This window comes from Silurus meridionalis, chromosome 23 (assembly GCF_014805685.1).
Source record: "Silurus meridionalis isolate SWU-2019-XX chromosome 23, ASM1480568v1, whole genome shotgun sequence".
NCBI lineage: Eukaryota > Metazoa > Chordata > Actinopteri > Siluriformes > Siluridae > Silurus > Silurus meridionalis.
In genome coordinates this window covers 6,728,956-6,744,876 of record NC_060906.1, presented here as the reverse complement: position 1 = coordinate 6,744,876, position 15,921 = coordinate 6,728,956, and the positions used below count along the sequence as shown (strand labels likewise).

The 15,921-nt window shown below is 40.6% G+C and overlaps 1 protein-coding gene across 1 annotated transcript in view; it reads right to left on the bottom strand.

The window, feature by feature from the left end:
* atf6 (activating transcription factor 6) overlaps positions 1-15,596 on the bottom strand; it is a 39,330-nt gene extending 23,734 nt beyond the window's left edge. The window contains exons 1-7 of the mRNA XM_046836627.1: positions 15,335-15,596; positions 13,583-13,659; positions 12,324-12,405; positions 12,070-12,167; positions 6,751-6,877; positions 6,447-6,644; positions 3,810-3,997 (exon numbers count right to left, since the gene is read on the bottom strand). Coding sequence (XP_046692583.1) covers positions 3,810-3,997; positions 6,447-6,644; positions 6,751-6,877; positions 12,070-12,167; positions 12,324-12,405; positions 13,583-13,659; positions 15,335-15,443 — 879 coding nt within the window. The 5' untranslated portion in view covers positions 15,444-15,596. The remainder of the gene's footprint in view (positions 1-3,809; positions 3,998-6,446; positions 6,645-6,750; positions 6,878-12,069; positions 12,168-12,323; positions 12,406-13,582; positions 13,660-15,334) is intronic.
* Positions 15,597-15,921: the final 325 nt, after the last annotated feature.

Genomic DNA, 15,921 nt, shown 5'->3' with positions numbered 1-15,921 from the left:
AAGAACACCGAAACATTTTATCCAATCTCTGAGGAATTTCTGATCGATCACTGGATAAAGGAATGCACATACAATTCCAATATGGAGCAGTGTGTGTGTGTGTGTGTGTGTGTGTGTGTGTGTGTGTGTGTAAGAAGATTTTTTTTTTTTAATCTACATTGTACACCTAAATAAAATATTGAAAATTACCACAAACACACATAATGTGTGTTTATTTGTTTAGTGCTTTTAACAATCTTCCCAAAAGCAGCTTTACGGAAAATTCTAAAATAGGAATTTATGTGTTAGTGCTATAGGTTTATCCCTTATAAGCAGACTGCTCATCTGGCTTACCATACTGATTACGGTCCACTGCCATTACGAGAGCGGCCTCTATAGGCGATCACTGACACCAACATGATGTTGTTATTACAAGCGGAACGGCATGCTGCACGGAGAGCGCTGTATTATATTTGTTTATAATTGATTGATTATATAATTATATCTATTAGCGAAAATATTCCTTTTACATCATTTAGCACATTTTCATTATTCAGTACTGGTTTTTATTTTATTATTAAGTTTTTTAATGTTCAGTATTATTTGCATGAAGTGCTTGTTTTTCTGTTACAGACCGACCTGGTCAACATTAAAGAAAGAAAAAATGATGTGGCCTTTTACAGAAACAAGTCTGGGGACCCCCTGACCTAGAGAATAGTATCTAGATGCAAGTATGAGGCTTGCAAATTTAAATCTACCGTCACGATCTTAAACCCAAATGTCATTATTGTCTAGTTACTGTTACTATGACAGCACTTGTGGAGGGGCTGTGTGTGTAAAATCTCCTACCATTTCTGATTCAAGTTTCTGAGCATAAAGACGTTTTTTAAACCTTCAAAATAAAAACTGTAACTTGGGCTGACTGAAAAATCATTCGTTATCACCATAGATGGCAAAACAACGCCCATGGATCTCACCAGAATGTACCGAAACTCCAAAGTTTAAAGGTCCAGGACTTCTCAGAGTTTCTGGCTCCATACAAGTCCCCTGACAAACTCGCAACCACTTGGAACAATCTCAGGAAATAGTTTCTAATTACAGCGTTCCGTTGCTGTTATCCAAGAGAGAACACAGAAACCGAGAAACACTGTGCTCAGGTAGTTTATCTGCAAAAAAAAATCAGTGACTGAGCTGTTCTCAACACCATCTTACACATTCGCTACTTAATCAAAGATCTAATCCACAATAGGATAAAGTTCATGGTATGTTTTAACATTGAAAATAAGGTAATGAAAAATAATTTTTCAAAGGGGAGGTTACGTTCAATCCTTGCCAATTGTTGCCATTTATTATTATTATTTATATTTTTTTATTGTGGTTGTAATCTACTAAAAAGCTGAAAAATAATTATGTATCGTCATTGTACCACTGCTGAAACGTACAAATCTAATGGTGTCTTTGCACACACAGTGCTGTATATTCGCTCATGAGTTTTTTTAAACATTTCAACATCTGTGCATCCGCAAGCACAAAAAAAGACAAAGTAATGGCAGTAAAAGCATTCAGACACCACAAGTCTAAGTAGAGTGGTGTTGCTAATTACAGCTTTGGGGAATTTGTGGTTCGAGGTTATTAGAGATTTGTAGCATTGTGGCATTTGGCTCATTCTCCCTAAACAAAACAAGGGTTCAATTCTCCACTCACAAATCCTATGTTTTCTATCAATCTGCAATGGGATTCATGTCAGAAGATTGGGATTGTTAAAATGTGAAAATTGTGGATTACGTACTCAATCCTTTATTTTTTCTAAATCCTTTGAAGAGAAAAAGAAAGACAGACTGAGCAAACACTGAATCCAATTAAAGCACAAACGAGCCGAATCCTTTAAACTGTGAATGTGGCGAACGCAGCTTTGCTGTTTACTGTGCTGTTGTTCTGAGAAACCCGACATGATTACAGACCTGACTTTAAATGGTGTGTATTTCAGTGAATGTGTTCCTGCGTGTATGTCATAGATTTACGCCTGCACTATAACACAAAACGTTTTATAACTGTATATTCTAAATACGTTGGGTTGTGTTCTGAATGCTGCTCTGACATACATCCTTATTGCAAAACAATGTGACTCCACATTCTGGAAACCACCATCTCCTCTTCACTCGCTCAGTGAGCTTCTCTTTATCTCACACCCACCCGTGTGACACGTGTCATTCGGAGGAGGAGATTTATTTATTTTTTTCTGTCCCCACTGAGCACAGCCCATCAATGCAAACCATTTGATGACCAAATGTTTTTATATCCAGTACCAAAGTCTCAGATTTTTTTTCCTGCTCTCCATCTCACTTTTGTTGCTCTCATCAGCACGACATCTGCTTAAACGAACTTGCTTGATCGTAACGATATATGATGTGCACATAAAGACCTTTTCCTTAAACGTCAGTAAAATTAGAGCTGAGTGCATCATCTGCCTCACGCAGCTCGAGAATCACACAATTGTTTTACCAACAACGCTGTTTCCAGTAGCAGGCCTGCAGGTCCAGCAAGGCCTTCTCCCCCAGCCTAAACATTACCAGAATCGCTGACTGACAAAATATTAACAACATATGTTCAGATTTTTTTTTCCATGAATACGTATTAAATTATTTCCAGTAGTCTATTCTCTTCATTTCATTCTCTATTTCTATACGATAAGATTTCAGCCACCACATCATGTTTCCAGGGTCAAAATCTGCCACGAGGCCTTCGGAATCAACAGTGCGGCTGCAGGTAGCGTAAAGTAAAATCGCAAATTCAATGGCTTGCCCCTTTTTCCCTTTTCACATTAATGTGATGGCCTCTGACCCTGGAATTAGGAGACCATCTAGTGTTAATGCATTTACACTGGGTGTTAACTGTTTGTATTAAGTCTCTTAACCTACATATTTGATTCTTTTAACCTTTTAAAATAAGCAACGATTATCAAACAACGCTATTTTTATGTTTTGTGTTTGATGTCAACTATAGGGAGATAAAACCCCCAGATATCAGTCCCTCAGCCGTGACATGCTCTCAAATACCCTCATACCTGCAGTACAAAAGAAAACGTCAAGAAAGATTTACAAGCTTTGAGGGATGATGCGGAGACTGCTGATGGCTGGACCAGTATTGCACAAGACCACTACCTGACTGTGTGAGAGAGGGCTCCATAAGAGAAAGCCCTGCATACAAGGGCAGTAAACACATCCCAGACAGGGAACATTTTAGCACAAGAGAGAGGAGATATTCTTGATGGATTCAATATTAAGGACATAGTAGTTGCTGTGACAGTGGATAATGCAGCAAACATGGATGTAGCAGTAAAAAGGATGAGTATTGAAAAAATTGCTGCTTTGCTCACACTCTCAATGAAGCTATACCCTTGATGTGAGAACAAGGTGGAACAGCTTGTTCCTCAGGGTGGAGCGATTCCTGGAACAGTTCCCTGCCATTTAGGCCACTTCCATGGACCCTCGGCTTAAAGAACTCTGTAATTAGCTTATTCCATTTGCAGCGTGAACCATTGTGCTCATAAAACTCTAGTCTAGTTAATGAATCTGATTATGTTTTACAGACTGCAGAGTTTCTGATGAAGTTTTCAGAAAAGCAGAACAGTTTGTCAAAGGTACAAAAAACTTTACACTTCAACCCACTGCGTCTCTGCTGAAAGGAGCCCAACCTTGGGTCAGATTCTGCCAATCTTAAATAAATGCTCCCATTATGGGTCTCCACAGCAGGTCATTCTGTAATATACTGTAACAGTGTTATGGAAAGAAAGTTATAGAAGAATGGCATCTATTAACAGGTTGACTTACATCATCGTCTGATGAAGGGTTCCGGAGCGGAATGCCGACAACAGGCGTGGTGGCGGCAGAGGGGGCGGGGATTGTAGGCCTTTCCTGTGCCAGGCTGGGCATGGTGAGCACCCGGGCACCTGCAGGAACAACCTGCGGAGGCTGCAGCTGCAGAACCTGGGTGGGCTGAGAGAGCATGTTGGGATGACCTGAGCAGAGAGAAAAAAATTTTTTTTAATGCACATTCTGAGATTTAGAAAGCTGCAGAAGGTGCACATAAGGAACGCTGTCAAACAAAACGTGACTTGTTTCTCTCCATTATTTCCACCTCGGTTCACGACAGCAGAGCCACCAGGTAGAGGCGGCGGAGAGAGACAGCCCAGGCTTGGTGCACTTAACATAATCCCACAGTTTACACTAAACACCAGGAGAACGCGCTGCAAACTGTCCGCCATTTATTTTATCGCACACGGAGCGCAGCTGTCAGCATGTAGGGGAATCGCACCACGATGAGTCACGGCTGTCACGGGATATCTCCCCGAATTCCACCCTTATATCTAGCAATAAGATCTTCACAGATCAACACATCTGATTGGCCGATAGCAGCCGTGCATTTAAAGTTACCTTTACAAACGTTTATCCAAGATTTCAGCTAAAATGTGACTGAATGGATGACAGATTTTATTGGGTATTAGGGATCACGGTTATTTTGTTTGAGGTGCTGCACCACATTTGGGTTTTAAGTAATTATTTTTAACAATATACACTGTCTCAGAGCAGCTTTACACAGATACAGTGGCTCTTAAAGTAAGTAGAAGTTCCGTATCATTTTAAGTTTGTCCCTAAAGAGCGAGCCAGTGGTGACTGTACCCAAAAAAACTTCCTGAGAAACCTTGAGAGGAACCAGACTCCAAAGGGAACCCGTATCTGGGTGGTACCAAATGTCCATTTATTACAGTTCATCATTGCTAACACGAGGCACTGAGAACTTTGGGAAGAATATCTTCATCAGCTGCCTGGAATCCACATTGAGAAGATTTTATCATCTGTCCATTAACTCGGAGTAATAAGTAAGTACTCTGGTCGAGTCGTTTGAAGCACTTTGCTGGTTTCGCCTCTGGAATCCGGTCCTCCAACTGCTTTAAATTCTCCTGTCAAACTTCATTTGCTGCAGCCGCCCGTGCCAAACGTTGGGAATTCACATGAAAGACAATTCGGCATATTGAAACGGTTTACACTTAAATGCCAATGCAATATTATTATGTTTCAATGATTTCAGGACACGAACCTTTGAACATATATATATATATATATATATATATATATATATATATATATATATATATATATATATATATATATATATATATATATATACACACACACGTGTGTGTTTTATGTTATTGCTGACTGACACTTGATGAAAACATAGACCTCACCCTCAGCAATGTTCTCAGAAGGGTTGAATAAACAGATCTTGTGTTGACAGCCAGGGCAGGAGGAAGCTCTTTCATACCAAAGAATCGCAGCATGAGGAACTGAAGTCATCATCTGCTTTGACTGTACGAGGTACAGTGTGTTTAAAACAATCTGACCTGGAGCTCTTAGAATCTAATAAGGCATGAAAGCTTCACAGACACACAGAAAATAAAGATGCCTGAAGGCATCTAGAGATGTACCAGCTCAGGTTAAATCATGAAGCATGAAGATTTCGGGCACTGGATAAACAACCGCTTAATCAATACTCAAAATAACATTCTCCATATGCTGTTCCTCCTGTGTTAAATCTATGATGATCTCAGACGTTGAGCTAATTTATGAGTTGCTCAGGAGCTCCACCTGACTGTAGAAGATTGTAGAAAGGACATCACTCACAATCACACAGTCATTTTGAGTCCTGATATTTCTCACTTTCTGGTGTTTATAATGTTTTAATGATTTATATTCGCACTGTCATCGGTGTCACCCAGATGAGGATGAGGTTTTGAGTCTGGTTCCTCTAAAGGTTTCTTCCTCACACCATCTAAGTCACGCCAGGCTGCACATCAGGGGATAAATACACATACATTTAAAAATAAGTGGATTTTTCTATATATGCATTCTGTAAAGCTGCTTAGTAACAATGTCTATTGTTTTAAAAAAAAGTTGTATAAAAATAAAAATAAAATTTAACTGAATTGAATTTAAAAGAAAACTTGCAATGTATTACATTTCCACCAGATGGATGGAAACAGAAACACAAGTTTTTTTAAATAGAGGCAACCGATGTTGAATTGTACTGATACAGTGATTAATGACTGATTAATCAAACGATAGTTTTTTTTAATTGGATACTGGATAAACAAAAACAAACAAACGTAAAACTATGTAAAATAAAAAAAATATATAATTTCAATGCTCCGACGTTGTGAGTTCATTTCCGTTTTATCTTTAGTTAATGCACTATGAACTGACATGAATGAGGCACAGGGCACAGTCGCACGTGGCTTCAGCGATTCGCCTCTAGAGGCCGCTCTCGTACTGTATAATGAAAGCGTGCAGGCGCAACCCAGAAAAACTATCGCCGTGGATTTTTTTGCTGGTAGTTCCGCCAATTTACCAGTTGACCTCTATTTTTAGAACAAAAAAAAAAAACATATAAAAAATCTGAACCCTTGCCTCCTGCAGGGGGTGCCGGCTGGATGGTGACGGGTGCAGGTTTGACCACTGGCATGATGGTAGTCTGTACCGGCTGGATGATGATGGTTTTGGTGTGAAGAGAAGCTGCAGGCTGAGCAAAGGGCAGTGTTGTGATCAGTGGTTTAGGCTGAATGGAGACTTTAGGGCTCAGATGAATGGGCCTCAGGACAGGTTTAGCTATAAGAAAAAGAAACACACTATGAACACTACACTGGATGGATTAAACCATAAATCATGAGCTTGTGGACAGTGTCCTACCACGTGCTACTTGCTAAGAGATTACCTTTTATTTGGTTGCTTTTCTTGACTGGCTTCTTCTCAGCGGGTGGTTCGGTCGAGCTGCTGGAATCGGAGCAGACAGAGAGTGGAGAAGGCTGAGAGTGGGAGGAGAGTGGAGACAGAGCTTCATCCTGCACAGATCAGAAAACAACAGCAAGACTCATAAGTAGCAGTAAGAGTTCAGGAAGTCCCACCATAGCCTCTGTACAGCAACAGTCCTTCACCTTATTCAACAGCAGAAAGTTATACTCATCCCTCTGTCACTGTACCACTCATCCCTCCATCCTCCATCACTGTACCACTCATTCCTCCATCCTCCATCACTGTACCACTCATCCCTCCATCCTCCATCACTGTACCACACATACCTCCATACTCCATCACTGTAACACTCATACCTCCATCCTCCATCACTGTACCACTCATACCTCCATCACTGTACCACTCATACCTCCATCCTCCATCACTGTACCGCTCATCCCTCCATCCTCAATCACTGTACCACTCATACCTCCATCCTCCATCACTGTACCACTCATCCTCCATCACTGTACCACTCATACCTCCATCCTCCATCACTGTACGCTCATCCCTCCATCCTCAATCACTGTACCGCTCATCCCTCCATCCTCAATCACTGTACCACTCATACCTCCATCCTCCATCACTGTACTGCTCATCCCTCCATCCTCCATCACTGTACCGCTCATACCACCATCCTCCATCACTGTACTGCTCATCCCTCCATCCTCCATCACTGTACCGCTCATACCACCATCCTCCATCACTGTACCGCTCATACCACCATCCTATATCACTGTACCACTCATATCTCCATCCTCAATCACTGTACCACTCATATCTCCATCCTCAATCACTTTACCACTCATCCCTCCATCACTGTACCACTCATCCCTCCATTCTCCATCACTGTACCACTCATACCTCCATCACTGTACCACTCATCCCTCCATCCTCCATCACTGTACCACTCATCCCTCCATCCTCCATCACTGTACTATTCATCCATCCATCCTCTACCACTGTACCACTCGTACCTCCATCACTATACAACTTATCCCTAAATTCTCCATCACTGTAGCACTCATCCCTCCATCCTCCATCACTGTACCATTAATCCCTCCATCCTCTACCACTGTACCATTCATCCCTCCATCCTCTATCACTGTACCATTCATCCCTCCATCCTCTACCACTTTACCACTCATCCTTCCATCCTCTACCACTGTTCTGGCACTGGGGTGGAGGAATGAACAGCTCCCTAGCAGTCTTCATACAATGTCTAAACATTTTTCACCTTCAGCAGCACTTACAATATCCCTTCTCCTCTTATGAATATATATTTTTGATATGTTTTTAACTATATGTTCTTCTAAAAAAACATGGGATTCTTAGTCTGTGAACTAACAAACCATGATCAGAATGTAATTATTAATTAATAAATTCGAAGCACTTTTGTAAGTCATTCTGGATGTAAGAGAGTGTGCACATGAACACACAGCACAAGGGCAACAGGAAGAGTTAACACCAAAGACAATCATCATTGAAACCAGGAAATCTTGGTCAAAACAATCCAACAGAAAGTACACCAGGGATGGAGCACTGATAGAATACCATTAGTTACTCAGTGATTTGTCACTGGGTTTGGAGTTTCACTAGACTGTAATGAAAAAGCTCTTAATAGCACAAATGAGGCACTAAAAGTCTGAAACCCAATCAGATTTAATAACACTTTCATCAGAACTGATTACAAACAACCAATGTTTCATAACTAATGTATGATATAATCATTTTATTGCATTATTTTAAAGTCCATGCTTTCTAGGGACTTATCTGCGTTATACATAAACACTCCGTTTTCATACACATGACGTGCAGCTGCAGGATGTTCCTCCTGCAGCTGCTACAGCTTTATGACTCAGGTTTGGCTTGCGGAAGAAGATGCATTTTCTTTTCACAGCTACAGAAACTTCACTCTCTTTGAATTCTATGGGTTTACATATCAGGTCTTACTCCTCATCAGGTCTTAAATGAAGGTAAACACAAGGAGCAAACAGCAGAAATGATCTAAGAGAACCAACTGTTGCTGTCTATTAGTCTTCGGTGTTATAAGGCCATTTTGTTCAGAAGTGGCAGACAGTTTCCAATATTCTCAGGAATGGACTTTCACACCAAAGTCAGACTGTGCAATGGTCAGAGAAAGTCTTAGTCATTACAGTTAGCATGCTAGTAGCCAAAGTTTAAAACAGTACAATTAGCAAAATGGTTTGTCTGGAAGGGTTGCCTAAAGAAAGCATCTTTTCTCTAAAAAGAACATGGCAGTAAGGCTTAGCTTTGCAAAGTTGCATCTGAACAAATGCCAAATGACATTTAAATGACGTGTAAAAAATTTGTGGCCATGATGCACAGTGCCACTTTTGGTGAAAACCAAACACAGCACAGCAGCAAAATCACCACAAATCAACTGTCAAAAATTACAGTGGAGTAAAGATTTGAGGTTGTTTTGCAGTTGACCATTAACTCCTCTGTTCACCAAATTATTCTAGAGACAAATGTGAGTTCATCTGTCTGACAGCTTGGCCGAAATTCCAGGCCTCATCCCGACTGACATGCAGCGGCAGAACTTAAGAGAGCTGTGCATAAACCTCAATGAAGTGAAGCAACACTGTAAAGAAGAATGAGCCAAAAGTGAGAGAATGACAGAGACAAGTTCCTTCAGTCACAGCTGCTAAAGATGATTCGATATTTATTGAATCATAAGGTACACTTAGTTTTTCCCCAAACATATTTTCTCCATTTTGGCTTGATTATATTTTTAAAAATAAAAGAAATAATGCTACAGTGTATTAATGGGTATAACGGTACACATATTCATTCTGAAATGTTTCGGTTCAGGGCTTTTTTACGTGCAGAACATAGTTAATATGTGAGTTTGCTCAGGAACGTATTAATTGGTGGACCGTAAGTTTGTTTAGTCTCTGCCTCGCACTTTGGGCGCAATTTTAAATTATTATAATTAAACTTGAGAACATACACAACAATGCCTGGGGTAAATAAAAAAAATAAAAAAATAAAGAAAGAAAATAAAGAAACAGTGTCAATGTGGCTACTGGCTTCGTGCTGGAAATACGATTTGTTTTGCGCATCCGTGAAAATGTTTTGTGACCAGCTTCAAGAATTTCTCATAAAAGAAGAAAATCCTGACAATTCCACAAATTGAAGAAATGCATGAATGAAGGATGAAAGGAATGAAGACACTTGTTTCAGGATGCTAAAATAAGTAGAACAGTTAAGATCTTTAGAAAATTAAATATTAAATGTAAAACACACACATCTGTATTACCAATATGGGTATAACAAAGGTAAACTATAATTTAATTTGCCCATTTCTTTTATTTTATTTAATCAATTTATTTGTGCCAATTTAATCAGTATAATAAAAAGTATATTGCATTAATTGATTTATTCTATTTGATAACTTTTTTTATTAAATGTTATTTTATATATAAATTAACCAAGCTATTAATAAATAATTGAACTGCATTAATAAAAAAAACTATAAGCAATTTTATGTTTTGCATGTACCGAACCGTGACGTAAAAACAGAGGCACGTGAATTTTGTGTTCCGTTCACTATACAGTGTAATGTCACGTGTTGTTCATCTGAGGTGGTATTTACCTCATTCTAAGACCTAATTAGTTCCAGATATTTTTATTTATTTCTTCCTGATATGTAATGCTCAGGAAATTGAAGAGAGCGAATATCGTTTGAACCAGTGATACTCAAAAGCAGGTTGCGAGAAACCATGATATAGATTTGGATCCCTAAAGAGCAGGCCAGAGGAGGCTATGTTGAGGAGACCCACCAGGCAGAAACCGTGAGTTTTGGGTGAAATTAAAATACTGTTACTCACTGTTTTTTTGCAAAAATATACCGCTAAATTCGATTCGATTATTATTTGTTTATCGCTTGTACAATGGCAGGTGCTACAAATGAGTTTTTCGGTGAGAGACAGGAGCAAGTCGCAGGCTGAGACGTGTAATCGATCGACAGGCCGCTGTGGTGGTGAAGAACTCTGAGCTGTCAGCGCGTTGTCACCCATTTTCACAACGAGTCTAATTAGCAAAAATGACTATTGTTAGCACAACGACATCTTAATTAGAGAGCCATAACCGTGGGAATGGAAGTGTCTAGATTTAAGCTTCTCACGCTGTGTGACTGCTGGTGCACACACACACACACACACACACACACACACACACACACACACACACACACACACACACACACACACACCATCTGGACAGGTTAATTCTTATTCTCAGGACAGCTGTGAAAGGTCAGTCATTATTTCTCACACCGTATAGCAATTCAGTCAGGTGTACTAACATACAGCTACAATTATCAGGTAGACAGTCCTGTTCAGTCTGTGTAGAATAACCGGCTTCATGTTTTAGGTTAGAAACTACGGAAAAGCCACTTAATATTCGTCGACATTCGAATTTTGCTGATAGTAGCATTTATTGCTGGCCAAGCCAAAACCAGTGCCGTTCATTCACTCGTTCAAGTCGATTTTGAGGCCTCAGTCATGTTACTGAACTGTTTGCCAGAAATATCCTTCTCGAAAGGTGTATTCTGTTCTAATTTAATTCTCCATTTGCTTTGGATTGGGTTTTTTTTCGGGCGTCGATCAGGTCGTCCATACATTTTTTTCTATATTGTTGTTTTGTTTTTTTTGTTTATCCACTTTGCCTTCCATTTCAACTTTACAAAGATAAAAGGCATCGTCAGTTCCGATTCAAATACGCAAATCCTTAGTCTGGGACAACCCAAGAACATAAACTAAAGAAAAGTCAGAGCACAATAAAACAAATCAGTTCATGCAGCTAAATTATATCATTTAGAAAGGTTTATGTCTCTAATTACTGATAAATAAAAAAGAAATAAATAATCCTAATCCCGGAACGGAATTGTGGTTTTATCAGCGCTTAATATGGGTTCATGTGGCCCAGGTTCCTTAACTGAAATCTCTTAAGTGGTGGCTCGGAAGAACGAAAGGGGAATACTACGAAGAAAAGTCCACCAAAAAAAATTTCAAAAACAAATAAGATGCAAAGGGATGCTGGAGAACCCTGAGAGGCTTAAACCAAACTTATACTGAAAACATGCAGATGTTAAAACAAATATAAAAACACACAGACACACAGACACACACAGACACACACAGACACACACAAACACACACAAACACACACAAACACACAAACACACACACAGACACACACACACGAGTTTGCCTACCAGTAGAGAGTAGGGTGAATGGGCCTCTGTTGACGTGGGTGAAGAGACGGAACTGAGTGTGTGGGCTGGAGAGAGCATGTCTGCTGAAACGTCTCCATCTGCAGGTCAAAACCAATCAATGACCATATGCATAAAAACAAAAACAAATCTGAAGTAAAAATCATCTAAAATATGAATGCAGAGTGACGCTCAGCCTGGTTCCTGGTGTAGAATGTGGAAGTAAAAGCACTAAAGTAGAAGGTGTACACCTGTACCTGTACTGCTGGTGTCTCCCCACACACCTGCGCTCCACACAGGCAGATCCACGTCCAGGTTCAGGTCAGCAGCATTTTCCAACTGGGAACACACAGAATAAATCATGCTCTCATGGGCAAATGTGAGGAACATCCCCAACAACTCCAGAGCAAGAATGTGAAAGCAGATTCGAATCTCAAACTCGGAAATGGAATAAAGCTAATAAAGTGGATGCGTGGTTTAATTAGTAAAATTCTAGCACAATTGCTAGATTCCACAATTTTGCACAGAAAGACAAAGTTCCTTCTCCAGGATTGTTTCCTCAAGTAAACCGAAAATATCTAACATATGGTTGCATCTCTATGGGCAGGTCAAATGCTCCAAATCCAATGTGTATAATATGTGGAGCTAGTGTTAGCTAGCTATGTTAGCTAGTGAGTCAATGTAGCCCTCAACATTGCTTCAACATCCTGAAACTAAGCACCCAGATGTTCTGATCCGATTTATATATATACATAAATATATACAGCCACACCACCAGCTGATCTTGGAGAATACACTTAACATGAAACTGGTCCGTGGTGAACAAAAGGTTGGAGACCCCTGGTATAGAGGAAGTGAAACATTTATGGCGGTCACGCATGAGTTCATCGTAACTCATCCAAGCGTACAATCAACAGGCTGATCCACTCGGGCACCTGATACCACCTGCTGAGGCGGAAAATGTCTGATTCCCAACAAAACATAGCAATTGATAGCATACCGTAAATGCAGGTTGAAAGCTCTACCACACTAAGAAAAGCCATACGTGAACATGATCTAGAAATGCTGATGTCTGCTCTGGGCCACAGCTCTTTTAAAATGTACTGAGGCAACGTGGAAAACTGTTCTGCAGTCAGACAAATTTTACATTCTTTCTGTAAACCGTAGATGCCGAGACCTCCGGGATAAAGAGGAGAGGGATCATCCAGCTTGTTAGCGGTGCTCAGTTTAAAAACCTGCACCTCTAATGGTATGGGAGTGCATGAGTGCCTATGGAATGGCAAATGAGAACAAAACCAAAAAAAAACAACAGTCCTGTATCAGACACTAATGGGACAACATTCCTCTACCAAAGGTGCAACTGAGAATAAAACATGGCTTTTTAAGATTTGCAAATCATTGCATTCGGTTTTCAGTTGCATTTAACCCAGTATCTCAAGTTTCAAGTGTGTGTGTGTGTGTGTGTGTGTGTGTGTGTGTGTGTGTGTGTGTGTGTGTGAGAGAGAGATGGACTTACATAGCCAGCATTCTCGAGAGCCTGCAGCAATGCTTCAGCGTCTCCCAAGTCGTCCAATTCGTCAAACAAACTGATATCTGAACAGGAAAATGAGGAGAAGTTGATGATGGATATAATGAATCATATATAAACTCTCTACATTTATAAAATGTATCAGTCGGGATTTTGGCTTCGTCACAGCACAGACACGGCGCTGGTTAAAGTGATAAATGACTGTTATTGACTTCTGATTCGTTTTTTTTTTTTTTACTTGATCTTAGCGCAGATTTTGACACCAGTGATCTCCTCCTGGCTGGACTAGAGAACGTTGTTGGAATGAAGGGAACAGCTCTCTCCTGGCTCAGGTCTTATCTGATTGAACGCTATCAGTTTGTTGATGTAAATGGGGAGTTCTCCACACTCTCTGAGGTAAAGTCACCTGTTACTGCACACCTCAACAATGTAATTACAGTGAATGGACATTCGGTGCCACCCACATGAGGATGAGGTTTCCTTTTGAGTCTGGTTCCTCTCAAGGTTTCTTCCTCATACCATCTCAGGGAGTTTTTCCTCACCACAGTCACCACTTACACATTCTTTTATACAACATTATTTCAGCATTATCGGTGTAAAACTGCTGTTCAGTGTAAAAAGCGCAATACAAATACAACGTTATTGAACTGATGAGGATGATGTGGATGATGATGAGAAGGAGGAGGAGTGTTCATGTGTAAAAACCTCAGCATGCAAACCCTGTTGGTGAGGACGTGTTCAGTACATGTGTATTACACATACAGCGATGATTTATGGTTTAATAACAGAAGCTTGATGATGATTGGTGGATTCCTGTAAGGTGTACAAACTGCCTGTTCTACAAAATCCATTAATATTTTCTGACCAATCAGATTGGAGAATTTGACAGCAGTGTGGTATATAACAGTAAGAGGAGCTCTGAGGAGGTTTGAGGCAGTTTGAGAAGATGATGGGTGTAAGAAGATGCGAGGGCATACGAGGACCTGTGAGGAAGTGTGAGGAGCAGTAAAGAGGTGTGAGGAAGTGTGAGGAGCTGTGAGGAATTGTCAGGAGCTGTGAGGAAGTGTGAGGAGCTGTGAGGAGGTGTGAGGACCTGTGAGGAGCTGTTAGGAAGTGTGAGGAGCTGTGAGGAGGTGTGAGGAAGTGTGAGGAGCTGTGAGGAGGTGTGAGGAAGTGTGAGGAGCTGTGAGGAGGTGTGAGGAGCTGTGAAAAGGTGTGAGGTGATGTCAGGAGCTGTGAGAGGTGTCAGAAGGAGATGTGAAGGGATGTCAGGAGCTGTGAGGAGGTGTGAGGAGATGTGAGGAGATGTGAGGGATGAGGAGGTATTGGGGTGTATTATTGGTTGTGAGACAGCGTGAGAAAAATGTGGGAATGTTAAAAGATGTGAGATGGTGTGAGATGATGTAGGGAGATGTGAGATGATGTAAGGAGATGTGAGATGATGTAAGGAGATGTGAGATGGTGTAAGATGATGTAAGATGAGATGAAAAGTGAGGAGATGGGAAGTGATGTGATGAGAAGTAGTGAGAACTGATATGAGGAGAAGTGATGTGATGTGAGGAGAAGTGATGTGATGAGAAGTAGTGAGATGTGAGTAGAAATGATGAGAAGTAGTGAGATGTGAGGAGAAATGAGAAGTAGTGTGATGTGATGTGATGTGATGTGATGAGAAGTGATGTGATGAGATGAGAAGTGATGTGATGAGGAGTGATGTGATGAGGAGTGATGTGATATATCTACCCCACTCTCCGTCCTGATCGATGGACATGTTCGCTGTGTCGTTACTCATCGCTGTAACAGTTCGGAAACTCGGCGGATCCTCGACGTTCAACAACAACTGTTTCGACATGTTTCCTCGAAGACATCAGTGACGCTGTGCCACTCAGAGAATGAAATCAAAATGAAACCTGGTTAAAAATCGCTGTCCATCTTCGACATCTTGTTGCTCTTCATTTCACTTCCTGTTCTAGAGAAATCCGCACTACGTCCACGTCTGACTTCGGAATACATCTACGGCTACCGCAAAGGGCCTCGCGGTGATGAGCTTCGCGTTTCCGAAAAATGTTTGTCGCCGCAAGATGGCAGCAAAATGCATAAAAAGCAAAAATACATAAAAGCATACAGATACAGATCAAGATCAAGATGAGCTCAGAGATTATCACGTAATCATGGTCACGTCATTATCCAAATGAAGAGAAAGTGATCTCAATGGTTTTATCTGCGGCATAGATGTTGGTGCCAGATGAGCTGCTTTGAGTCATTTTCTATACTTGCTGAATATGATGGTCTGGAAAGAAGAAAGGGAAGGGATTGCTGGTACCTGGTGA